The sequence below is a fragment of the Montipora capricornis genome, chromosome 3, assembly GCF_036669925.1.
Source record: "Montipora capricornis isolate CH-2021 chromosome 3, ASM3666992v2, whole genome shotgun sequence".
Classification (NCBI taxonomy): Eukaryota; Metazoa; Cnidaria; class Anthozoa; order Scleractinia; family Acroporidae; genus Montipora; species Montipora capricornis.
In genome coordinates this window covers 46,594,240-46,620,688 of record NC_090885.1, presented here as the reverse complement: position 1 = coordinate 46,620,688, position 26,449 = coordinate 46,594,240, and the positions used below count along the sequence as shown (strand labels likewise).

Genomic DNA, 26,449 nt, shown 5'->3' with positions numbered 1-26,449 from the left:
TGTACAATCTAAAATTCCCAGCACATTTTCATATTCCCCCTTTCCCTCTTATAAGGTATACTAAAAGAATTGGTTTTTTAATATAGTTACTGTACATTTAAAGAATATGCAAAGTCCGGCCTGTATTTATAGTTTTTTCAAACTAAAGGTGAGCGAAAGGTAAAACTTAAAAGAGCAAATAACCTGCAACCAGGCTCCATTTGCATTACGCCAAAGGATGTAGCAAGTGCCAACATAAGAGGACATGCGCCCAATCACAGGTAAAAAGTGAAGTGCAGGAAAATCCCTTTTGTCGCCGATCCACATCCACTTCCAAGAGATATCACATTCATGTAGACAAAGATTATTTTACCCAACAATCACAAATTTGTTATAAGCACTTATCAAAATTGTCAATATTCCCCAACAACAATGAATCATGTGGATATGGCAAGCCTCATAGATGTGTTTCGCTTCACAAAATCAAGTCTTCTTCGTTCAGCTCACCTCACATGCAAGAACTTGCGAGTATCACATAGCGGAAGTAATTTCAATTGGTTAAATTTTTAAAATGTTAGTACAAAAGTGGGTGGGAGAGTTGTTACAGGCTCTATTTTCCGTTTTTTCCTCCCCTTACGTAACAAAAATTGAGCCTGATCGCAGGTTATAAAGGTGCACGAAGCTCGCCCTGTCTTGCCTGACGTTTAATATAAAAAAGATGAGTTTTAAAACCGTTATTCATCACACAACTTGACAAATTTGTTTAAGTGGTCCTAATCTGTTGAAGGAAATATGGTCCAAAGTTCAGTTTTTCCGAGACCTGATATAAAAACGTGTGACTCAATGAATCAAAAACCTTCTGAAAATCAATTGCAATTAAAATACCAGGAATATTAATTATTTTTCTAATCTCTACTTTATCAGCAATCTACTACACTCTGCTATCATCAATCATGATGACCATCCTTTTAATGAAACCGCTTTGATTGGGCATAATAAGTGATGTCAACGATTGTTATCATTTTGCAACAGTTTTAGATGCAATCTTCACATGGACATTGACTAATGAAACTAAATTCATTTATCATTTCATTTGGAAAGAAAATGACAAAATTGAACGAGCTATGGTAGAATTTTAAAGCAAGTTATAAAAATTAAAAAAGATTTGTTTTTCGCCTTAGTTTGGTGGTAAAAATTGTTTGATTTTCATTAGGTGGCTGCCCTTGCTATCAGTACAGCCAATGGTCTTCTGCTGAAAGGTGGTAAAGAGGCTTACCATAGCAATAAATGCCTCCACAATATTGTACAAGAAGCTCTGTCATTGTATATCTCGCAAGAGGCGGTTAGTTTGGTAAGTATTCTTTCCAAGGATTCAAAATATGCTGTATGATGACTGTTGTGAACTTTACTCTTTTATTTTGTGCCATCCAGGTATCAAGAGTGATAAATTTGACAAAATTGAAATTTCATTTTTGTTTTGATGTACAGTACATGTAAAGTTTGCCATTTGTGAACCCTACATTACATTCTCACGTGTCAAATGGGTGCATCATGTTTAGAGCTGGACTCAGCTAACATATCAGAGTGTAATTTTAATTGCTACGTGTACCTTTATTTCCATGTCATCCATCTGGTAATGGAAATGATCCCACACTGTCACAAAAAAACTCTGACCATAGTGGGAACTGAATTCACGACCACTGGATTGATATCATCATTCCTCTCCCGACTGTATAAGGTCGGTGGGTATTGAAGATGTCATTTCATGGCAATAAACATGTTTGACAAATGAGAAGGGGTACTCTTATTCAAACATTCGCTGTGTAGCACTCATAAATTTCAACTGGGATACCAGTTAATGTGTATGTTTATGTGTTATTTTCATTCCTATGTTATCTATCAAGTAAATGAAACAGGTCCACACAAGGACAGAGAAAACCCTTGAACTCTGACTCTGAACCCAAGACTCCAGGTTGGATAATCGTTGCTCTACCAACTGATATACAATAGGAAACAGTGCAGCAACAATTGAATAAATGTACCCGTCTTGTTACTCGCACATGTTCATTGCCATGTAATAACATCTTGAATACCCACAGCCTGCTCCCGTTTGACCTTGTGTCTTGGTCGATCAAGCAATGGTAGCCTTGACACAATTGTTAGGATAGCTAAGACCCAAGAACATTTCTTTCTTTGTCACTTTTTCAGGGAGTGTTGGTTTTTCTAAATTGCCTTTGGTAATTACGAAAACTAAAACCCACACTAAAACTCGAATAAATAAAAGGAACATATCACTTTTTCAGGGGGCCTTATGTTTCCTAATTTTCCTTTGGTGATTACGAACACTAAGACCCCACTAACTTTGAATAAATAAAAGGAATATATCTAGATGGGATTTCATCTTCCTAATTTCCATATAATGAAATGTGAAATCCCATGTTTTCCAATCTATCAATCGATAAAGGAAGGTGATTATCTGTTTTCTTAAGGCGAGCTAGTTGCTGAGCCATCACTACACCTTGAGACTTCATGGCATTCCGATCCCTCGTTTCAGTCCCTTTGCTCTGACCTAAGTGTATTTGAGAACAGGTGTTTTTCCCCTACCCTACACTGATGTTACAACTATAGGGTAGAATCGTTTTTCAGGAATTGCTAATAGTAGAGAAAGGGCAACTTATAGTAAAGCTAATTAGATGATTTTTATCGCCTTTATAAACCTACTTAAGAATGATAGCAAATAGTTAAAAATAAATAAGTGTAACACAGGGAACAAAGCATATCCAAAGAATCTTACGTCAGGGAAACTAAACAGGCCCTAAAACAAGGATTGAACCAGCACCTAAAGCTGAGCTCCAGCGGGATATCTACCAACGACTCCCCGGTATACACCCACACAGAGAGGAGTGGACATAACACCCTCCCCCCTGATGTTAAGATTCTAGACAAGGATTCGCGAATGTTTGAGCAGGGAGTGAAGGAGGCAATCTGGGAGAGGGATGAGGCCCCGTCCTTAAGGGGTGGACTGAGGTTTCGTTTGTCTCACTCTTGGGACACTGTTTTGCATGGTGTCCCATCATGCATCTCAGCCTGCACCAACGATCGTGCATGAAGAAGCCTAGTGGTTCTTGGCGAAACTTTGCTAAGTTTCAGGTTAATGTCCAGTACTAGTTTTATGTCTATTTATTCAACTACATGTCTAACATTCACCGTTTTCTAGGTCTATAATTATTTCAAGAGACCAAAAACCTTACTTAAAAACTGGAAGACCCACTAGTCTAAAACGAAGACCCACCAGTCTAAAACCTTTTTTCCATCACGGGAAAGAGGGAAAGACTGTATGCGCAACAAACTTGACAGTTACTTTATCTCAGTTCGTACAATGCGTGTCAAATTGCGTAACGCAGTTAAATTCCAACAGTATAGAAATATAATTATTCAAGACGATTTAGTATATTTTGTCGTAACCAATATTCTGTTTTTCAAATGCATATGAGAGAATTACTATGAGGTGACTTCATTACTTCGCTATACTGTCCTTATCATATAGAGGCGCAAATTTCAACTGTGTGTGACTCGCAAATTTATTCACCAAGTGCAAAGGGAGAGACTTACTCATCTCTGTAGCGCATACATGAAAATGTCATCTGAGCGCGTGACAAACTTGACAGTTACTTTATCTCAGTCGGTACAAAACGTGTCAAATTGCGTAACACAATTTAAAAATTCCAACAGTATAGAAATATACGTTTTAGTGACTATTTTACTATATTTTGTCGTCAAAAATATTATATTTTTGGGTACAATGTATAATGCATATTAAGGAAATGACAATGATGTGACGTGATTATTCTGCGTCATACTGTGCCTGTACCTATCGCTTGAGTTGCGCTTGAGCCGTTTCAAAGGCTGAGCTCAAAGACCAACTAAGTGTGTGTCTTGAAAGACACAACAACATTCAGGAGCCCATTGGGTCCTGCAACAATTTATTGGTAGTTCCATATTTTGATGGCAAAACCAACATAATAACAAAACTATGAAAACTAAACTACTGTAGTAAGCCATTTGAATCAAGATATAAAAAAATTACTAATATATCAATAAAAAGATTCTGGCTCATATTCAAGAGCTGGTTCTATGTAAATATATCTGTTGAAACTGCAATCTTTCTGTTGACGCTCAGAATTTGTGTCCATTTATCATGTTTATAAATGGCTTTTGAATACTCAGTTATGTATGCATGATTCGTATATGGGGCGATTCGCACCTGGCCAAATTTTTGAACTTCTCGTACTCTATGGCTATCCTGATTAAAAGGTGCAACTTGTCACACAAAGAGCGCAAACTCACCAGTCATTAAAAAATCACAAAATCGCAAATTAAAGTTCTAGACTGAAACAGCCGAAACAGTAACAGTGATAACTGTAATCATAACCAGAGAACATGAGGCTCTGTGAAAATGAAAAAAATATTGTCTCATTTTGAAGCCCTTATTAAGTTACTTTCAACTGCCCAATAGATGCTCTAAACGACTCTACTATTACCAATCAAGCCTTCCCTAATAAATGTCGAATTTCTTGAAGGCACTAGAGGAACAGCGGAAATGTAACAATGCTCGTTAAACGTCACAAAATTGCAAGATCAAAACTGAAACTGTAGCAAGTAACTATGATCATTATAACGAAAACGTGAACCTCTCCATGTCCAGTGAAATGATTTCTTCCTTTTCTGAAGCCCTAAATAACAACTTTTACTTTTTAATAGGCTGCTTTAAAGTGCTGTGTAAGAGGGGATTGGGTGAATAGGTTCGAGCATCGACAGATTTGCTTTTAAAGGCGAACAGTTTGCGGACGTTTTCGAAAAAAAGAGCAGATTAGTGGAGTTCACAAATAAGGCACCTTTTACCTTAGCATAAAACATGAAAGGATTTTTGAAAGATCAGCCTCAAAAAATCAAACATCTATAGTCCTTGCCGTAACTGTGTACTGTACGTATACTACAGGTTTTATTTCAATGAACATAGTAGCGGATCCTATTCACCCTCCTCCTAGAGCCTAGCACAAACACTCTTTCTGCTCAGATATCTAAGTTGAATTCCCACCTGAGCAATTCCTTCACAAGGGGGCCCACACAATCGGATGTGTAGCCGATTGTTATTTTAAAGTAATTGTACTAGATTTACCGTTTGCCTCACCTATAGTGATATATCGCCAACTATGTATATACAACAATGATAAATAAACGTTGAATTATCGTAGCTGTGGTACACAGTCGTCCTTTTGATGTACTGGGATGTTATGTAGGGGAACCTGGGCCTCAAACATTTCTGTAGGTTTGGATGGTAATATCGTTTTCTCTCTTTGTTTGTGGGCACTTTGTTGTTCCAGTCGCCTTCCTTCAGAAAGTATCACCTTTCTTTGTGCTCTAGTACCAGATGGCAGAAGTCCACGTTGCATGTCTTACATTTCTTGGCTTCTTCTAGGTGGTGTATATGGGTGTACAGGCCTTGATTTCTTTGCGTTTGAACTTCTGTTGGCGTGGTTTGCTGTTTAGAGGGGCAATATTTAGCTTTGTTTCGGCCTCCCTTTTTCCCGGCTGTTTGCTTGTGTCTAGGGCCAGAGCTGATTCTGTGCACCTTGGCCCTGATTCTTTTGTAACATGGTTCAAGTGCTTTTCAAGAAACCCTTTCAACTGAGCGACAGCAATGGAATGCTTACAAATACTATCAAATTTGTAACTTGGGCAATTGCAAGATACGAAATTTGTGTTCACAGTACACTGTACTCTACCGTTCTTAGCGTGTACAGCAGCGTCTTCGACTTTGTTACTAGAAGAATGCAGGGTTGGCTGCTCCTGGATGGCAAGAGGGTGATTTACTAAGAGCAGTGCGTTTTCCGCAACATGCTTTGCTGTAACCAATTTGTATCCCATATTTTGCTCCAGAAATTTGGCAACATCCACGGAGAACTCAGAGAATTCTTTCTCTGGTAGTTGGGTTGGTATATTGGGCTCACTAATGCATTTCCCCTCGAGTGCTTCCTCCACTGATATTTTGTTCATATCCGTGACATACTTTTCCCTTTCTTCGGGTGACCACTGAAACCAGGTGTCAGTTGAGACCGCAAACTCGGAAAGTGTGTACTTTTCGCTTATTCCAGCAATGGCCAAACGTAATTCATCCTGGAGCTTTCGGTGAATTTCCTCAAACACTGATGTGGTACACTCAAGTTTCGTATGTCCTCGGTCTTTCACATTGTCGCTTGAAACAATATCCTTCTTCAAACTGGACATCACATGGTTCATGGATTCTGATGGGTTTGTGTATGAGTGGACTGGTTTGCCGTCAGGACCCTCCTTTAGCCCAGCACGGCGTCCAACTTTTACAACCATGTTGGTTTACAATCATGTTGCAGCTTGTTTCTAGATATTTCCAGAACTTGCATTCATATGCGTCATCCTTGCACGTTTTTTTCCTCCCTGTCAAGCTCTTCTTTGGAGGCTTCCAGTCGTCTTTTCAGGTCTTTTTTGTCCTCTGCATCCAGAATTCCCTCTTTTTTTCCGTTCACTCCAAACACCTTGTTAATAAAGGTACTCTGCTGTTTTGAACTGCAGATACCTAGTGCCCTTAATTTCTCTTTGCAGTTACCTTCAAAGTGTTTGAAGCAGCGTAGGTGTTTTGCTTTAGGCATATCTGCACTCAAAGCTTGGATCAATGCTTCTTCTCCGTCAGTCATGAAACCCCTTGCCTGATTCAAATGTTTGATCTTAGCTGCGCACACTGATGAGTGAATCCGGTAATTTTCTTCTGTTTTACGGTGATGCAACATCATAGGCCCTAAAAAATGGGACTTTCACATGTCCTCTTAGATTTTAGAAAGAGGTGTTTGTACACGATGGGAGTAACTCTGAAGGGCCCCATGTTGAACGTTGGATCAATGGATAGGGGATAGCTCATTTTTTCAGAAGTTGTGAAGCGAGAGATATGGGAACACAAGACCTCCGTTCCCAAGACCCATGTGTCATATGGGACATCAAAATGATGCAGTACTGGACAAATTTCAATTTTGATGTTCACGGTGGCTTCTCCTGAGGAAATATGGTATTGTAACAGACAAGCATCATTTACAATCTTCCCACTCTTCTATGTCAAAAGAAATATTGAACGAACAAGAGTTGGTGATGCCTTGTTTCTTTTGGAATTAGTCATCAAGTGGTACTGATCGATCCACTGCACGAAAAAATGGATTTTCACCAAATTTGCACAACGCAAATATAATGCAAACATATGTTTACTCTAGAGCAAACCTGTAGCAAACATGGTAAATGCCACATTTGCACCATATTTTCACACCTGTGTGAATATAGTAGCAAATGCGGCATTTACCATGTTTGCTACAGGTTTGCTCTAGAGTAAATATATGTTTGCATTATATTTGCTCTGTGCAAATTTGGTGTAAATCCGTTTTTTCATGCATTGTGATTGTCGTCATGTAAGGTTTCTTTTTTCTTAGCGATAATTTCAAAACTGGTGTCGATCTGGTTTACTTCGCAAGCCACTGTCCAAACACCGCACTGTAGCATACCGTGGTATACTCCATTTCTGTCAGCTTTGATATCCTCCCAGTTACTCAGCTTGCTAATGTCGATAAGGTAGGACATGTTTTGGCGTACTCCTAAGGGGTGTCTATCACACATTTTCACATGAGGGGCTTTTCGTAACAATACATCCACTGCTTGTTTCGGCTGGTAGCGTTCTTTTCTCCCCAACTCAAATATTGGCTTGTCTTGCTGGTTTTTGAGGTATTTCACTTGTGGGAAAAAAAACTGTGTCAACCTTAAACGAAATAAACTTTAACTATTGTTCCATGTAAAAAATGCAACAACTCTTAGTATATTTTTTCCCAGACTGTTACCTTGATTTCAAAAACTACACCATGCAAAACCTCAGAAGTATTTCCTATCGAATCTGAAACCAATTTTATTAACTTTGTTTACATTGTGGCTGAGTGCCTGCACGTGCAATATATGTCATGTAATGCTTTTGTGGGATAAACACATACTGTGCGAGGTGAAAAAAAATGATTGAAAGACGATTCTGATCTCAAAATCCCCGTAATAAAATGGACCTGTTGCTAAGCTTCCTTTTTAATAGGGGGACCCTGTTGGGAAGGGCACTGGAAATTCACCCTATTAGCCTTCTCACCAACTTTAAGCCTTATTTGTTCTTTAATAATTCTGGAGTGTATGCCATACCTCCAATTCAAAAGGATTTTGGCAAAGTTCATGGTCATCGGTTTGTCCAGTTGTAGCAGTCATGTCCTGCAAAAATATTGTGGGTATTTCATAGCTATGTCAATGTGCGATAACGAAGAGGCAGAGTGCAAAGCAATCCTCCAAGAGAAGGGGGAACAATTTTTCAATTATTCAATTGGAACTTCAGGGTACAAGATCTCATTTTAAATGTTCACGCATTTTTTGTCTTGTTTCGTAAACTGTATGGAAAAATAATACAGACGGAATTGTAGGTGAGTATGACATGTTTGAAACTAATTAACTTCCATCAGATCTGTCCAGGCTGGTTTGTATAAAACCTAACAATGTGCACTTTATTATTATTTACTCTTTATTATTTACTCTTGATCAATATTTCAAACTTCCTTGAATGTGCAGTTTTCCCTTTACCAAAAAATGCAAATCTTAGTTCCAGTTACGTTACAAAACTTAAGGCCTGCGTGGCACAGACATATGTTATACTTACATCACTGTTAGTAGGAATTCTACTACTGGCTTGCCAAAGTGATCCATTTACTGCACTGGATTGGGATTTAGGGCTGATGTCACAGAGCCTCTTTTTTGTAGGAACATGGTTGTCGACTTTCCTCTAAGAAAGGAAAGACTGCGTAAATTCACCTGCGTGCAGCGCTGTTACACTACAGTAGAACCCCGGTAACTTGAACTCCCTAGCTAACTCGAACTACTTGTTTCCAGGGCAACTGGACTGTATACCTTCCTTCTTGTTCGTTGAAGCTCACTGATTCACTAAAATGTCTGAGCACTTTGAGCGAGTCAGCAATCTCGAGTGAATGTAACTCCCAGAATCAAGGAAGGATTTCGTTTAGCGTTTCATCGTCTTGAGCAGGTATGACCTCGATTCTGCAACAATTGGTTCCAATAATTTCTGTCGGCCATTCAGCTTGGATCGCTGGTCCTGATAAGAGCCAACCACACTTGCCATTCATAGCCATAGGCCCATCTCCCTTGATTATCTCTCCAGTTACTAACGACCCATAATAATCGTTGCCAATGATGATGTCTATCTCCAGTGGTCCTCTCGTCCTCACTGGATCTGCTAAACGAAGTCTGTGTAGATTAGGGAAATTAAGATCACTATCCTGAAGATGTGAGGTGAGATTACTGGGGACACCAAGGCATTAATGAAGATTTCTTCTCCGTCAGCCATGAGGCAGACTCTGACCATTTTGAAGTCTGCCATGGGCATCTTGTGATGACCAAGCATGCTCATCAGTAATTCCTCTCTCTTGAACGGTTTAGCTCCAATCTTGTTGGCCAAGTCTTGAGAGATAAACATGCCCTGTAATCCACTGTCAAATAGTAGGTGTGCTTGGCAACTTCTCGAACCTGCGGCAATGTCCACAAGTGTAGTAAGATGGTATCTTGAGAAGTATGCCTCAAGCCAACAAGTGTAGATCCTCCTGGGATGGTCGAATCGTCTTTCTCAGGATTTCTCGTGCTTGTATTGCTTGTATTTTCTTCGGCTGGATGTGTTCCAGAAGATTTATGTCCGTCAATTCCATTTGATTTACACAACGCCAAGTAATGTTTTCCATTGCACCGCGACCAAGGCTTCTTGGAGTAGCAGAACTTTGACATATGACCTTTCTTAAAGCACCTGAAGCATCTTTTCCGGTTGCGGAGAAATTGGAGTCTCTGGTCAATTGTTGGGATGATCTAACATGAGGCCGAAGCTTGGGGCCCATCACAAAACGTACGGCCATTCTTGGCATTCTCTCTTCCCAGGGCACCAAAGAACAAAGCACCAGCTGTAGGAAACTTGGAATTGAAAGGGGGATTTATTACTGACACTTCTTTATCAGACTGTCCTAGACTGCTGTTCTCCCTTGTCTCCACCTCATACTGAAGTTGCTTTCTGGAGTCAGCCAAGGTCCACGTCGTTTCATCATGACTTCTCAACATAATACGCCTCACTTCTTCGGGTAATTTCTTCAGTACAATGGGAATGAGCAAGTTTTCATAAGATTCTGATCCATGTATGTATCCTTCACACGCGTCACACGTTGTTTGTCGCAGACAGAATTTTAAGTAAAGCATCCATGTGAGCGTTTATTAACACTTGCTTGTGCCCAAAACGCTCGTTGAGTAGGTCAACGGCTCTTTGATAATTGCTTTCACTCAATGGTAAACCTTGAATAACTCTTGCCGCTTCTCCTTTCAATAGCCCACTCAAATGGTTCAACAGACAGTTGAAAACTGTGCCAAAACGACAGCCACTCGATGGGGTTTCCAGAAAAGGACAATATAATTTTTGGTAATTTATTATGAACCGCTTCTTTCTTCATCGTGGATTTGGAGCTTGCCGACTTGTTTTCTTCCTTTCCATGCTTAACTTGAGCTTTTGCAACTGGAAGGAATTTTGCAATATTTTTCTTTTGTCCCATCAAATGATCGGTGTATTCAAGTGTTTGTGAAATTTCCTCCTCAATTTTGTCTTCTGGGACAGCGAGTTCAGTCTTCTGATTTTGTAGTGAGAGTCGTTCCATTCTGCTACAGAGTCCTTCGAACACATCTTCAAGGGCGTCCAAGTCAGGGGAATACGAATTTCTTCATTTGCCGCCTTTACTGCTCTTCGGTAATGTCCATGCTATGCCCCTCTGACGCTAATTAATCGCTTCAAATCTTCGCCCATTTACTGCAGCTCCTCGGCAAAATCCTGGTCCCAGGCACCAATGTCTCAAGAAGTTCCAACGACTCCAACCAAAATAACTCGAGACGGTTTATTCCTTGACAATTTACAAACCAAACATGAATACAAAATCTTTTATAGCAAACAAACTTAACATACTTGCGAAGGCGCCCGTGCGCTACAGCGACAGTTCATTTGCACAGGCTAGTCAAGCGAAATTAATTCACAAGAGTCATGTGGTATGAACACACAATTCTCTAAGGTAACTTTCCTGCTTATTACTACTTGAGTAATTTGATTTCTTGAAAAAGAACAGTAACATCCATCACCATTACAGGCTGCAGGTATTTGTATGAACTCAATTCTCTAACAATTAACTCAACAACTTTAACAACCGAAGTGGCACTTTCACTTTGACTTAACAAATTAGTCACAAAGAAAGGCCTCATTAAAAATATTCAAAATATTCAAATATGAAAAATACGTTGAACTGAAATGAAAATGAAAGAGAACTCTACAACTTGGTAAATGCTATTCAATCCAAAAAGAAATTTTGGTTTCTCAGGAAAAGGAATTCCATTACCAGAAGTTCCTCTATGAAAGTGAGGGAATCAAAAGGGAATGAAATGTAAAATTGATAATCATTTCCAAACAAAAAAATAACCCAGAGGGAATGAATCAGTTCAATTAATTTAACTACAATCTCTATAAGCCTTATTGCGCAATGACAATTATTAAATATGTTGTTTTCCTTGTCATCTTCATCTTCAGCAAGGCCTTAGGCTTTGTGTATTTCCTAAAATTAAAATATAATTGACTTGTAGCAAACTGAAACAATTATATTTAGAAAACAATAACACTGGGGAAATTCAAACAACATTTTTTTGACAAAAAAAGAAGAGTTTTTCTTCCAAATCTTCTGAAAATCTAAACTTTGATTTTCAATGCATGTATACTACTTCTGAACTGCTGACTTAATGCAATAGCCAGGAATATATATTTTGTTTTGCACATATTTCATTTTTCAAGACTTTCCCATTAAATATGTGCTGCTGCTGCTACTACTGCTACTGCTATAACTGCTATTATTAATAATAATGATAATGCTATTATTAAAGAAGCGAAATCCTTAAAGTAAAATTAACTTACTGATACCCTTTGGGGGGTTCACATCGTCCTAATCACAAATTTTTAGCTAGATTGCTTTTGGTAGAAAATATTCCTGAGAACTGGCTACAAGAAAGCTTTCCTTGCTCAAACTCTAAATCTGAGCTGCTCTCCTAAATGAAAAAGCACAGATGCACAAACTGGGCTTTGATATAATTGAACACCTAAAAATTTGTTTTTATGACAAAGCCCCGTAAGAGAAAAAGTTTGAAGAGGAAACAATTGGATGAGGGTGTTCACATTTGAACACACTAGAGTTACACTTTGATTTGCATTCCCTACTATGAATTGCAGATAAAAGCAGTATTCATCATTTTAGCAAAGAACCTGGCAAGGACACAATTTACCTGCAATCGAAATAGATGAAGCAGCTAGGTTGTTGTAAGAGAAGTCACTGGAAGGAAATGAAATTAATATAATGAAGCTAAAGATTTCCGTAAACAATTTATTATATTCCTTATGCTAACCTGCTATGAAAGATAGTGGAGCCATCATCATCTTCAACAACAACAATTGGTTTGTCACTACGTTCACCTTTAATTTTGAAATCACTTCCACTGTTTATTTGAAAAAGAAAGCAATCATACCCTGCTGTTAGGTTTTTTTAATTTAAATTTGAAGAGAATAGAGGTGGCTGTTGGTGTTGGCTTGTCAATTTCTCTAGCCATCTACACTTATGTGAAAAATTGAAGGCCTGGAAGCTTGGTTTTCAGTGTTCTGTGATTTTTGCGATTTTTGGAACCACAAATGGGGATTTGTCTTCTTCTTTTCACCATTTACGATTTTTGCGATTTTGAGCAAAATCCGCAATTTTCGCATTTGCGTGCAAACCTGGACATAAGTGTATAATGGAGCTGAAATTCTTGGTGTTTTAACACATTTCAAACAAGAGCGCCCAACAGAGGAGAAGAGAGTACATTGAGAGGCAAGCATGACGGTTGTAGTGAAAACTAACTCCGTAAAATTTCTGTCCAGTCTGCTTATGTGTGTTTGAAGAGCCCTTCCAATTCTGCAACTTTCACAAAAAACTAAGCCTTATAAAGATAACTGACTCCAGTAGAGTTCCACACCAAAACAGCTTTATAAATTATGGTTCCCTTATTATTCAAAAGTACTTTGTTGTGACTTTTTGCCATAAACAGCCCAACTGTTTCTCGATCTTTTGACACCATCTACATGTAAGACAAGTAATAGTCTCTTCTACATCAAGGAAAAAGATTCAATGAGAATGGCAAGTATGTGGTTCCAAAGCAAAGCCCACTCGGCAACAGCACACTTAGGACCAGGACAAAACAAGTGGCAGATACAAAACCCAGGTCTCAGGTCACAGGTCATTGTTTTACCAATACAGAAACAAGCCTAACTGTTTACCAATGCTAACATTAAAGTTTTTGTTTAGGCCTCATTGGGCCTAAGGTTAGCTTTCGTTAATTTTTAGGGTTCTTTCTGTACTTGTAAAACAATGGCCTGTGACTTGTGTTTTGAACCTGCCATGTGAGATTCCTATACAGGAATTTTTCAAGATGTGATATCACTTTCTCTCAAGTTATGACCAACCACATAAAGAAAGCAGTAATTAAGCCAATTCTTCATCCAAATTGATTTAATAGATTTCAGCAACTTACTGTGTTCCTGTGATCCAAGCCACAAATCGGTTCTGCATGTCAATTTTCCTAGCTTTACCTGTTGCACTCCAAAGAGTCTGACTAAGTTATCGCTGCCATACATTAACAATTCTATTTGTTTGGTTTTCCTTCCACACTTCATTGAGACAATGGGGGTGAGTTCAAAAGTCGGAAAATGGCAGAATTTTGCAGTGCAAACAATTTTATAACCAGGACATTGAGCACCAAAAAACCCTACCACTCAAGGAACAGTAAACGAGAATAACTAACGTTCTCAAAGAAAGAAATCAAGAAGGGAACAAGTGGTGTACCATGTTATGCTAAGGTGCCTCAGCAGTCCCCTACCAGGCAGTGCCCCCTTATGAGGAAGTGTTTGGGATGCTTCCAAGCAGATAAGTTCCTTTGGCAAGCACTGCAATTTATACAGAAGAGAGTGACAAAGAGGGGACTGCTATTCAGGATTTACAAGCAACTAATAAACGAAAATAATAAGAAGATGAAGACAAAGCAAGAAACTTCGACAAATAACACAAAAACAATCAAATGACAATAACAAAATGAAACAAAGAAAGAGCACACCAACATTTTGTCCTGATGAACATGTATCAACTAAAATCGAGAAACGGGATAGAACTTCACCTTTTCATCCTAATATTTTGATTGGAAGATCATTTATGTAGAAACTGATTATGTCAAGATACAGTAGGTGATTAGTCGTGTGTCTTAAAAAAATGTAGTCTGAAAGTCAATAAATAAGATTAAGTATGTGCAACATTTTCATTTTTTTTTTTCCTTGTTTTGCTTAATATTATTTACAGCGCATTTATGTATTATTTTAGAGGAAATGACAAACTTTCAACTGTATGGTACTTCTTAATATATAGATGTAGCCAAGCCTACAAGCAGAGCTGCCGTTTCTAACCCCAGAAAGCAATATAGTGTACATGCAAATAATTATGCTTCTTCATAAAGTACAAAAATAAGGGTCATTTTTATTGTATTACAGTGATCAAACAGATCAAACACCTCTGAGCTGACCACACTAAACAAACAAGCCTTGCAAACAATAACCAACAATTTGAATCAACAACTAGTTAAAACTAAAATACATGCACAGTAATCTCTTTCACAACATTTTCCGTTTGACTGTTAATCTTTACTCCGTCTCGCTTCAGTTTAGAACAACAGCAAAAATCTTACTAATTTAAAAGTCAACCTAAAGCTTAGTAAATTCGCTTACTCGACTGCAATTTCACAGTGAAACAAAGCAACTCACGACTGTAAATCCATTTCACACAAAAATGGTGGTTGAAATTTGTAACAAGCTCTGTCAACACGGAATTGCAAAAGTTTTCTTCGTTTTTTTAGTGAGTTTTCCAAAATTTGTGAGGCAGGGAGGCATACATTAAGAAGGAAGACATTACCTGCAAGCTAACCGTTGTAAATAAGTGTTTTGTCTCTCGCCCTATTTTTCTCAGCTTTACGATGATTTTCATTGAAATTTTCTGTTCGTCTCCTTCCTTGGCTTCCCTCGAGGCTTTCTTCACTTAAATTTCTTAAATTTTGGTGCCTCTTGTCTCATGCTCTTTTGCTTTTCTTCGACTTTCCTGCTCGTTATCCCGTTGTTCGTCACTCATGTGATTTCCCACCGGAAAAACAGGTCGCCAAATGCAGCGCTGCCACACAATTTCCCGTCAAGAAAAATTGTCCAAACACTGCCATCCCAGAGGTTCTCCTGCTTCCCCATCCCAACAGTCTGTACGGGTGGACGTACGTGAGGTCATAACCCAGATAGATTTCCCAAAAAATCTTACCCATGGTGCTCCGCTGGCGCGCTTTGTGCACCTGAGCTCCTCTATAAGAGGTCAGCTCAACCCCAACCTAACCTTAAGTCCAAAACTTGGGCCTAATAACTAACCCAGGCCACTATTCAATCACTGTGCAGAGCCCACGTTAAGTGAACCTAACTGTGACAATTACACCAAGTCAGTAAACCCCATGTCAAGCCAACCTTGTATGCAAGGACTACTACAGTAATTTTGTAAGCAAATTTGTTAATGATCAAAACTCATTATCTTCAGTAACCACTACCAAAATACCCAAATTATCTTACAATGAAGAAATAATTTGGGCTCCTGAACTTTAACTGAGGAAATGCTACCATCATTCAATGCTAATTTATCTATTTATCTGCATGAGGAATGCAGAGGTGCCCTTCTTTCATTAATTGTAGTGGAAGGGAAGAAACAGTCAGAAAAAGAACCCAGTCAATCAGTATAGAAGATAATAATTATAACAACAGTATAATCTTTTTTTGAAGGTTAGTACACGAGAAGATGTAAACGATCTTCTTCAGCTGGATAATTATATAGATTTGGTCATCCCTCGTGGCTCAAGTGAGATGATTGAACGCATTCAGTCGCAGAGTAAAGGAATACCTGTTCTGGGGCATGCCGAAGGCATATGCCATGTGTATGTAGATAAGGACGCTGACCTTGAAATTGCTGTAAACGTTGGTAAGTCTTCATTTTTTTGCTTATTTTATTAATATTATCTATAGTATATAGATCATGTAACTTATCCTTTTTCAATTTTGACAGAGGACCACACACAAGTATTGTATAAATGAAAACTAGAACTTGAAAAAATTCTAATGTGTGACAAGACATTTTACTAGTATGTCCTTTGTTCTTGTGACAGCCAGTCATTGATCAATCCATCCTTTATTTTGTATTTTGTATTTTTACACCATTCATTATTTTCACAGCACTTTACAAGTTTACATTCCGTTAAAAACACTTACATGTACTCCCAGACAAAACATGGTACATCACAACACACAACGGACTCCAATCTGTTCAGATCTCATGCACACATAACTCTAAGGCTTGTGATAACGGTGTGCAAATTACAAATCAATTTTTCTTACAAAATTGTCCCATTTTATAGTATGATTGGGTAACTTATTCTGTGACTTTGCAATCTATAGTTCTAGGTTTTGAATCTTTCTTAATCTGGGCTTAAAAACTTTAGTTAAAGGAGAGGTTTTATTGCAACGACAAGAATACAAATATTGTTTAGCAATTGATAGTACATGATTGGCAAATAGCTCTTGCAGTTTGGCATTCCAAACATGATATCTCTATTGTGAAAGTTACATATATTGACTTTTAAATTTCATAGAAACTTTGTAACCTCTGCCCAGAATTAATTCACATTATGACAAAAGATTAAGATATGTTCCAGAGATTTGGTCTCCTTTCCACAAAGATAACTTATTGCTTAAGAAATCTTTTATCACAAGGTACCTATTTAATGTTTCAATTAAAATTCATGCAACTTTGTATCTAAGGTAGCACGATTTGGTAAGCCATATTTATTTCTCCAATCAAGAGTATCAATCGTAAAATAACTAACGTAAAATATCTTTCTTTTGAGCAGAAAGGATAGTGATAACTCTATTTGAGGTTCATTATAAATAGTTTTTAACCAAGCTTTATTTTTGGGAATCTTTTGCCCGCTAAGACTTGAAACAATCTGCTCCTCGAAATTAAATGTCTTTTTGTTAGAGTGAGAGGATTTTTTAAGGAACCCTTACCATTGATAAGGCAGGACATTTATCACGGAAGTAAGTTTAAAGAATTATAGGAGTAAGATTCAACTCTTTTTTTATTATTATTATTATTATTATTATTATTATTATTATTATTATTTAAACATATTTATATACATGTTTGCCCCAAGAGCTAAATGAGCTCATCACGGGGGGCTTACACCAAAATTCTAATTACCACATAAAAAACAAACACGGGCACGGGATACAAAGTAAGTCAAAAAAGACAGTTAAGTTAATTAGGTCAATGATAATGACCACGAAAAGAAAAACGTTTAGACTCTCTTATAAAGTGCTGGACATGAGAGAAGATCTCAGCGTTTTCATTATTTGACATGTCAGAAGAGCCGAACAGAAAAACGTCAACTTTTTGCTGGTCAGAATATTGACCAGAAGCTACACGAGCAGCAGCAGCGAGCAAATCAGATCTGAGGGCAGCATAATTAGGACATTGTAAAAAGAAATGAGTTATAGTCTCATTGTCAAAGCCGCAGCTACAAATAGATGACGACTTAACAGCGATCTTAAATAGATCATAATTTAGACCACAAGCGCCTAGATGCAGTCTAGTATGAATTACGGAAGAGTATCTGTCAAGAGCATAATCAAAAGGCGAAAAATACTTTGGAATATTAAAATAATTAACTAACGCTCTCTTAAAAGAGCCAATTGAATCAGATTCACGAATTTCCAAATCAATGTCGTTCCACAATTTAGTTGTGGAAGAGAAAAAAGACCTTTTAAAGCGCTCTGTGCGCACAGGGAAAAGAGTAAAATTTTGAGAAGATCGAAGGTTAAAATGAGTTCTCTCACAGACTCTAGCTGGGAGCAGATCCTTAAGATAAGACGGACTCAAATTTTTTACTATCTTAAAATAACAAATAAGTTTATGAATATCGCGTTTAACTTTCATCTCCTCCCACTCCAGCTCTGTCATAAGGCGAATCGTACTTGTTCCCCGCATAGCACCTGTGACGACTTTCCCTGCTTCATACTGAACCGATTCAAGGAGTTCGCTTTCCTCATCAGTACAGCCGTCCCAAAGCACATCAGCATACTCCATAACAGGTCTGATAACCGACTTGTACAATTTTCTGAGTGTATCCCTGCATACTTTATACCTAATTCCTTTCAACATATTTAATCTTTTACTAGCTTTTTGATAAATACTAAATATGTGAGCTCTCCATGTCAAGTTAGAAGACAGCGTTATGCCTAAGTGGGTATGGCTAGAAACTTCAGTAATGTTATTTCCGTTGTAAAATAGGTCGGGATGCAGCGGTCTTACCCGTTTAGATGAAAACATCATACATTCAGTTTTACTAGGATTAATTGTAACAAGCCATTTCGTAGCCCACCTTTGTATGGATTCAAGGTCTTAGTTAGTGTTACCAGGTGAATCAACGACTTCAAAAAGCGAAGTATCATCAGCGTAAAGTAAGCATTTTGACTGAATTTCATCTGTTATGTCATTAATATATATATAAGAAATAACACAGGCCCCAAAACCGAACCTTGAGGAACCCCTGCTTCAACTTGGCGCCAATCAGATGACTGCCCATCTAAAACCACTCTTTGTTGACGATTAGACAAATAACTTTCAAACCAGCTAAGCAAAGCTCCCCTGATTCCTACTGATTTAAGCTTATAAAGAAGACCTTTGTGCCACACCTTGTCAAACGCCTTGCTGATATCCAAAAAAACCATATGCACTTCCTTCCCATCCTCAACGGCTTGGTAAATTTGATGCACCAGATAAATTAATTGATTTGCCGTCGAGTCACCTGGGCGGAAACCAGACTGTAAGCGATTGAGATAACCAATCTCAAGTAAGAAATTGTAAAGTCTAATAAAGACAATTTTCTCTAATATCTTAGACAAAGAACACAAAAGGGACACAGGATGATAATTCAATTTACACTGGCGATCATCCTTTTTAAACAGCGGAATGACATTTGCAACCTTCCATTGACACGGAAAAACACCAGAAGACAAAGAGATATTAACTAACTTTGAAAACGAAGAAGCGATACCACCAGAACAAAGTTTAAGAATGCGATTCCCTATACCGTCAGGTCCACACGCCTTGCAAACATCAACAATCTTAAGTAGATTGTAAACCTCTCGTTCTGTTGTAAAAACATTAGACAAAAACGCATTATTCTGAAAAAAAGAAGAATCCCTTGGGAGGGATGCAAATGTATCATCAACCTTACTCTGATTGCAATATCGCAAAATATTTCTGCCTTTTCTCGCGCATTAGTAACTTGCCTAACACCTTCAATCAAAGTAGAAACGGTAGATTGCACTTTTTCGCCGTAAAGTCCCTTAACAATGCTCCACCACGCCTTAACACCAGTTGTTACATCTTGCAATTTGGCATTTACTTTATGAAAATACTTGGCCTTATTCTTACGTATTAATGTCGTAGTCAAGTTCCTCTGTTGCCGATATTTCTCCCAAGAGGGTCGCGTTTTATATTTACAATACAATTTCAATAAGCGATCTCGTTTTGTCATAGCCAGTCTAACAGAACTATCCATCCACGGCTTGTCACGAGGTCTGATCATAACTATCCTGCTTGGAATTTTCGTCTTCACTATATCATGAAAATGCTTAAACCAGCAGCTATAAATAGCATTAATATCATATAAATTACTAAATACTTCTGCATCCGATTCAAAATGTGCTAATTCATTACACAATTCTGCCTCATTAACATCGTTAAACTGCCATATGCGTCGGTTATAACACTTAGGTTTTGAGACAGAGATGTTCAGGCGTGCAAAGATTAGAGAATGATCACAATTTGCTGGTGGACTAAGTGTTCCGCAATTAACGAAATAACCAGGACAATTTGTTATGATTAAATCCAAAAGAGACTCGCTATATTGCATAATACGTGTAGGTTCGTTAATAACTTGATAAAGGTTGTTACATTCCATCCACCGATATAATAATGCTCCAAAGTCATTCCTAACCAAGGGATTTGAGGGATCATAAGAAGCATTAAAATCACCTATCAACGTAAGAAAAGAATTAGGCTGCTGAGAAACTTTATCTAAAGAAAGTTGCAAATTTTCCAAAACTTTCAAATTTATCACGGAATCCTGACAAGGTGGTTTGTAATAAACACCACAAAGGAACACAATGCGGTTGAGCTTTAATTCTATCCATAACAATTCAAGCTCATTAACTTCCAAATCGTGCCTTCTCGTGAAACCGACAGAAGATGAGACATAAAAAGCAACACCACCATCACGCCTCCCATGCGGTCTATCCAATCGAACTAAAGGATAATAGCCAGGAATACAAAAAGCATCATTAGAAATTGAACTATTTAGCCAAGTTTCTGACAAGGCAAAAATATGAAATTGCTGTTGCATAATAATTGTAGCTACCTCTTTCACATTACACTAAAATATTAAGTCATTATTTTTAGAGATCAGGTCTCCTATTCTTAAAATCCCCTTTTCTGCCAATATTTCAAGACATGCAGATCAATTTCTTATTCCAGAGAATGGTTTGGAGGGTTATTTCTGGCGCATTCATAATTTCTTTACGCTGATTATTTGCTGCAGAGGATTTTGCAAAATTCTTTAAGCAATCCTCATAAACGTGGGAGTTTTATCAGCAACTTTTTAACATCAAAACTGCAACATAAAATCAATATGCCCCCAACCGGGTCTAAGTAATGCATGAGAATATGGTGTTACAGCTACTAGGATTGTCTCTGGCTAGTTTCTTGCAACAAATAAGCCTTTAATCCTTCGTCCCCTTAATAGGGATAGTGATTTCGTCAAAATTCAACTGTCGTTTAGTGCACGGAACTCTCAACATTTTTACTGAGTGTTTAATTCATCCTTTGGGAAAGGCAAGAAATCATGATGTTTGTATGGGTAATCACGTGATTTGGAGTGCAGTTTAGTAAATTGTAGTCTGGAAACTTTGCTTACTAGTAATGATCTACATGAAAGGAAGACAAAATCAACACAATTGAAAGTTTGACAGGGCGTACTCAATGACGTTCATTGAACTGATTGGTTGAAGCAGGTTACCAGGTTTTTCAAATTGCAACTTTTGCAAGGCTATCCTTCAAATTTCATTCAACTGGAAACTTGAAAGCATGTGAAGAATTTAAACTACTTGGAGAGGACAGTAGTTCCAAAACCAAAGGTTTTCTGGACCAGCTGAAGTTCTTTTTGCCTGCCATGTAACAAAGTCTTCGCATTTAACACCAGCAGGGTAATTTGTGAGGCCTCACTAGTTGTAGGGTAGGGTGGGTTTTAACGAGACTATGAAATGTACATATTCTGCAGCCTCTATATTTGTATTAGCAAATGGTTTGAACCCACGAGTTACATACCTCAATGGAATCTGATCGTCTGGGTGAAAGTACTCCTGAGAAGGACTGTTGGCAGTGACTGACGTTTTGACAACCTGAGTGGAAGGCATCTTCAGAGTCAAGTGACGGTTGGAAATTCAAACGAATGTGGGCATGCTGTGGTCTGTGTTGTGATTGGTAGTGGGAAAAGTAATGTGGTTGGTTGTGAGGATGGTGATTGGTGCATTATGATCTGGTTTGTGATTGAAGGTCACAGTAAGTTTGTAAGCTGAGAGGAAAAAGTTGTATGCAGATAGGGTAATCATTTGTAAAGCCCAGGTAAAGGTTGGCAATGGTTTAATATAATTGGTTCTTCCATTCAGACTGTCGAAATGTCAGTCACTGCCAACATTCCTTCTCAGGGCTACTTTCCCTCAGACGATCAGATTCCATAGAGGTATTTATATTCTTCCTATCAGTAATATTGAAATGTTGGGCTTATTGAATTATTTGTAGTGCTGGTTAAAAGACAAGTTTTGGATGGTTCAAAATGTTCATTTATCTCTAGGAAAGAAATTATTTTCCCTGACCCTCGACTCACCTCTCATCACACAGATTTATCTATTTTTTTCAATTTCTTTGCATTCTTTGAGATGCCTTGAGTCTCAGCTTGATCTCCATTGGGAGGCTCTATTTCATTTGATTTTTAATGTGTTTCTGTTCTGTAGTGGTGGATTCAAAATGTGATTATCCTGCTGCTTGCAATGCTATGGAAACCCTACTTGTGCACAGAGACCTCGTCAAGTCGTCTTTCCTGGACCGTTTGCTGAAAGCACTGAGGGAGAAGGGGGTATGGTACATCATCATTATTTTGTGATGTTGCATTATAGATATTTAATAACCCCAGGGATACTGGGAGTTTGATTGGGTGGGGTCTTGAAAGTAAAAATCATTTCCACTTGCCTCAGGATGTCCCGAAGCCGGTAACTGTCAATCCACCAATCAGGTTGTCCTGTTTTTGGCGTACAACATACTAGCAACAATACGTATCTGAGCACACTTTCTTTTTACAACTTTTGTTAAACACTATCTTCACAAGTTAACTTTGGAGAGAAAGGATATTTTCTTGTTTAAAATAATTACTGGTATAATAATAACATGTATCTGGCTTGCCAATCGCACTTTCTTTCAGTCAGAGACTGAAGTGACCAAAGGAGCTGTGCTGCCGGCCAGGTTCTCGGCCCATTGAAGAACACAACTCATGCATGACCTCTGATCACAGCACCTCAGCCAGATGACATAAGCTGGCAGTCAATTTTACTGAGGGGGAAACACCCGAGTGCCCAGAGAAAAACCCTTGTTTGAAAAGTTCTTTCATTATTGTGTTCTTTTGTTAGAATAAAAGACTGAGTAATGTGAATACATCAGTCTTAACTCTGGCAAGAAGGACTAGTGGAATTGGAAATTTTGCAGACAGTGAAGGAATTTGAAGCTTAAGACCACAATCAGTCTCAACAAACATTTCCATTTGGAAATATTGAGTCTACTTAAAGTCCTTCGCAAGAAAATCTTCCCACGATGAAATTTGTTTCATTTCTTACCTGAATGTCACAAATTGCTTATTCCAAAAATGAGAGGTTTCTGTACATAGAAATATAGGAATGGGTTTTTTAAATACCTGCATGCAGCTAGGGATGTCGTAAACAGTAGAGTTAAGGTTACTTCCCACCTTCGCGGGTGCCCTTCGGCAAAAACATTGTATGCGCGCCAGTATAAATAAAACCCCAACAAACTATATATCATTAGAAAGCTTAATAAATGTACTTGACGAAAAAAACTACAATTTTAGCGGTTTTCTTTCAGGAAGTGTCAGAAGCCGGTAAGGCGTTAAACGACCGAGGGTTCTTCTATTGAATTTATCGGCTGTCGGATTCCAAAGTCAGAGGAAAATGGCTGCACAGTCCTATTCACAAGGCATCAATCAACAAAATTGTGTCGGGCTTTTTTGATATTCTGATTGGTTGTCTAGATATGCACATCTAAAGTTGGAGAAGCTAAAAATGTGCGAGACGTGTTGCTTAAATGGACACCACGCAAAAAATATGTTAAACATCAAAATTTCCTGACACACTTATGTTTGTCATTATCTCTGGAATGTTCTGGCGAAATTTCACGACAATCTGCCAAATCTGCATACCCTATAAATTCGGTCTAAGTGGATGTATCCCTCCCAAAATCATATGCAAGATTTTCGCTTGTAAAGATTCATAAACAACTTGCGCCATGCCTGGAGATTATCTCGCCTGATAAAACCGCAAACCAATGGAACAACAGGACCTCCTAGCGTCTGTGACAATAGATCAAGATTTCCCGGGAAATACATCGCATTGCAACACGTTTTTTATATTGCTCAGTCGAGTGAAATTCAGGACATTGACGCAATACAATGAACAAAGACACCAAAGGCAAAGGCAAAACCCGTGCCAAAAGGTCAAAAGCGGAAAACGTGTCCCTGAAAAACAAGATGTTACTAGTAACGAATCGACGAACAGCTTAAGAAATGCCCTTATTGCTGAAATGAGTTCCCTTGGGTAGGTTTCATGATTTCATTATTTGAAAATTACGCTTCGAGGCGATTGCTTATGTTTTTGTATCAAGGCTAGCAAATGTATTATAAAGGAACCACGTTTTAACCTTATGTATGACAAATTTAGGTTTTAGCATCTTTCTTTGGGCCGGTTTTTTTTTACCCAAGGACTTTTTTCTGCTTTTGATTTTCCCATTAAGAGTTATTTTGCGTGAAGAGCTTCTGCGTGGGAATTTTGTCAAGTATGTGATGTAAATAAAAATATGCAAATAACATGAATACGAGCGATGAGCTTTTGCCGCGAAAATTCCCCAGGGGGTCTTGCCCGTTGACAAGATTATGACACCTTCGTAGTTCATTAACTTTATTTGAAAATAGGTTTTTTTCTAAATAACTCAGCCGCTTTTTGAGATTTTTGACATTTTCCTTTTGTAAACGCTAGATAAAATGACTGACTTAAATTTTGTCAAATAAAAGAAAAACGATTTTTTTGGCATCTGAAGGTGGGAAGTAACCTTAATCAAACGAAAATAATTCACTTACTGGAAAATTATAGACAAACGATCGACGTTTTGGCCATATCACACGGCCTTCATCAGGAAACTGCTGAGTCAACTTGGGTCACACAAGTGTCACGTGATAGCACAGTCAGCACATCCCGTAACATACGGTTCCAAGTGTGCGATAGCATGAACCGTAGCCCCCCTTTCTTGTTAAGAGAAGGTCCCCCTACCCTCTCCCAAACAGCTTCTTTAATGCCACGTCTGACCCAGTTTTCTTCCTTGTCCAGGATCTTGACATCACTTAGATCAAACGAGTGCCCCGAGCTTCGTAAATGGTTATAGACAGCAGAATTCTGTGCCTCGATGGTACTTGGTCTTTTATGCTGTCCCATTCTCGAGCCCAGCGCCTGCTTGGTCTCTCCAACGTAGGTTTCACTGCAGTTATCCGAACTGCACCTTATCCCGTATACCGCATGGGAGATCTTTTCTTTACGGGGCTTGTCCTTGACATTTAGCAACTTCTGCCTTAAGGTGTTACATGGCTTGAAAGTGGTAGAAAAACCAAAGGATATGAAGACTGACTTCATAGCATCAGAGACACTGGTCACATAGGGGATAGTTTGATCTAAGTGATGTCAATATCCTGGACAAGGAAGAATACTGGGTCAGACGTGGCATTAGAGAAGCTGTTTGGGAGAGGGTAGAGGGCCCTTCTCTTAACAAGAAAGGGGGGCTACAGTTCGTGCTATCGCACACTTGGGATCATGCGTTACCGGACGTGCCGTGTGAGCTATCACGTGACACTTGCATGACCCAAGCTGACTCGGCAGTTTCCTGATGAAGGCCGTGTAATATGGCCGAAACATCTATCAATCGTCTATAATTTTCCAGTAAGTGAATTATTTCCGTTTTATTATATGGCTCAACTGGATGAGTGATACAATTCATTGTCATAGTACTGTTAATCCTCACCGAGCAAGCACAAACTGTTATAACCACTTCCGGAATTCAGGACACAAGGAAAGAAAGATATCTTCTTACATTGTGTTTTTTTTTCATTTCATCATATTTTGTACATTGTAAGAAGAGTAAGTGATTCATGTTTTAAAAAATAGAGGTCACCAATGATCTAAACAAGTAAAATCAATGTGATGTTGCGAAGCTCTTGGGAAATTTCGTTTTTCTCGTTTGTGAGTGACCCTTTGAAGGACTGGAACCCAAGACAGGATCTATCAATGAAAGGTTTTTGTGAAAAAAAAAGCTTTCTCGTGCATAGCAACAAAGGCGTTATCTTTGTTTGGTTAGTGTCACCATTGCCGTCATGCCCATCATCTTCTGGCCGTTTCCTCGTAGGTCCGCACTATTCTAGTGGATGAGGAAGAAAGTACCTTTGTGCTCTGTTTTCTTGAAAGTAAAGGAACAGTAATGGAAAAGAACTTAAAAAACATGCGTTCATTTCATTTCATTTATCACAGTGTAATAAAAACATTTTTAAAAACAGCCCCATTAAATTTACGAAACATCACTGACTAAAAGTAACCTTCCCGGAGTTGTCAAAACTTTTAGCCACTACTCGATTAGCTACCTTTTCCAGACCTTTTTCAGCCTCCCATTCCTTTCTCTTCAACGTTTCATGATGAATTGGAAATAAATGTGCCATTCCATTAGCGGAGGGGTTGGCGCAGTGGTAAGATCTCTGTCTTCCAACCCTA

At 38.3% G+C, this 26,449-nt stretch overlaps 1 protein-coding gene and 1 pseudogene across 4 annotated transcripts in view; one reads left to right on the top strand and one right to left on the bottom strand.

Moving 5' to 3' along the window:
* The window catches only part of LOC138043285 (delta-1-pyrroline-5-carboxylate synthase-like), a 183,722-nt gene that overhangs the window by 144,816 nt on the left and 12,457 nt on the right, over window positions 1-26,449 (top strand). For all 4 annotated transcript variants that reach the window (XR_011131223.1, XM_068889477.1, XM_068889476.1 and 1 more), the window contains 3 exons: window positions 1,193-1,330; window positions 16,031-16,226; window positions 22,376-22,497. Coding sequence is in view for 3 of the 4 variants with exons in the window: in XM_068889477.1 (XP_068745578.1) it covers window positions 1,193-1,330; window positions 16,031-16,226; window positions 22,376-22,497 (456 nt within the window). In the remaining variant the exon portion in view is untranslated. The remainder of the gene's footprint in view (window positions 1-1,192; window positions 1,331-16,030; window positions 16,227-22,375; window positions 22,498-26,449) is intronic.
* On the bottom strand, window positions 5,272-6,366 carry LOC138041713 (uncharacterized; annotated as a pseudogene).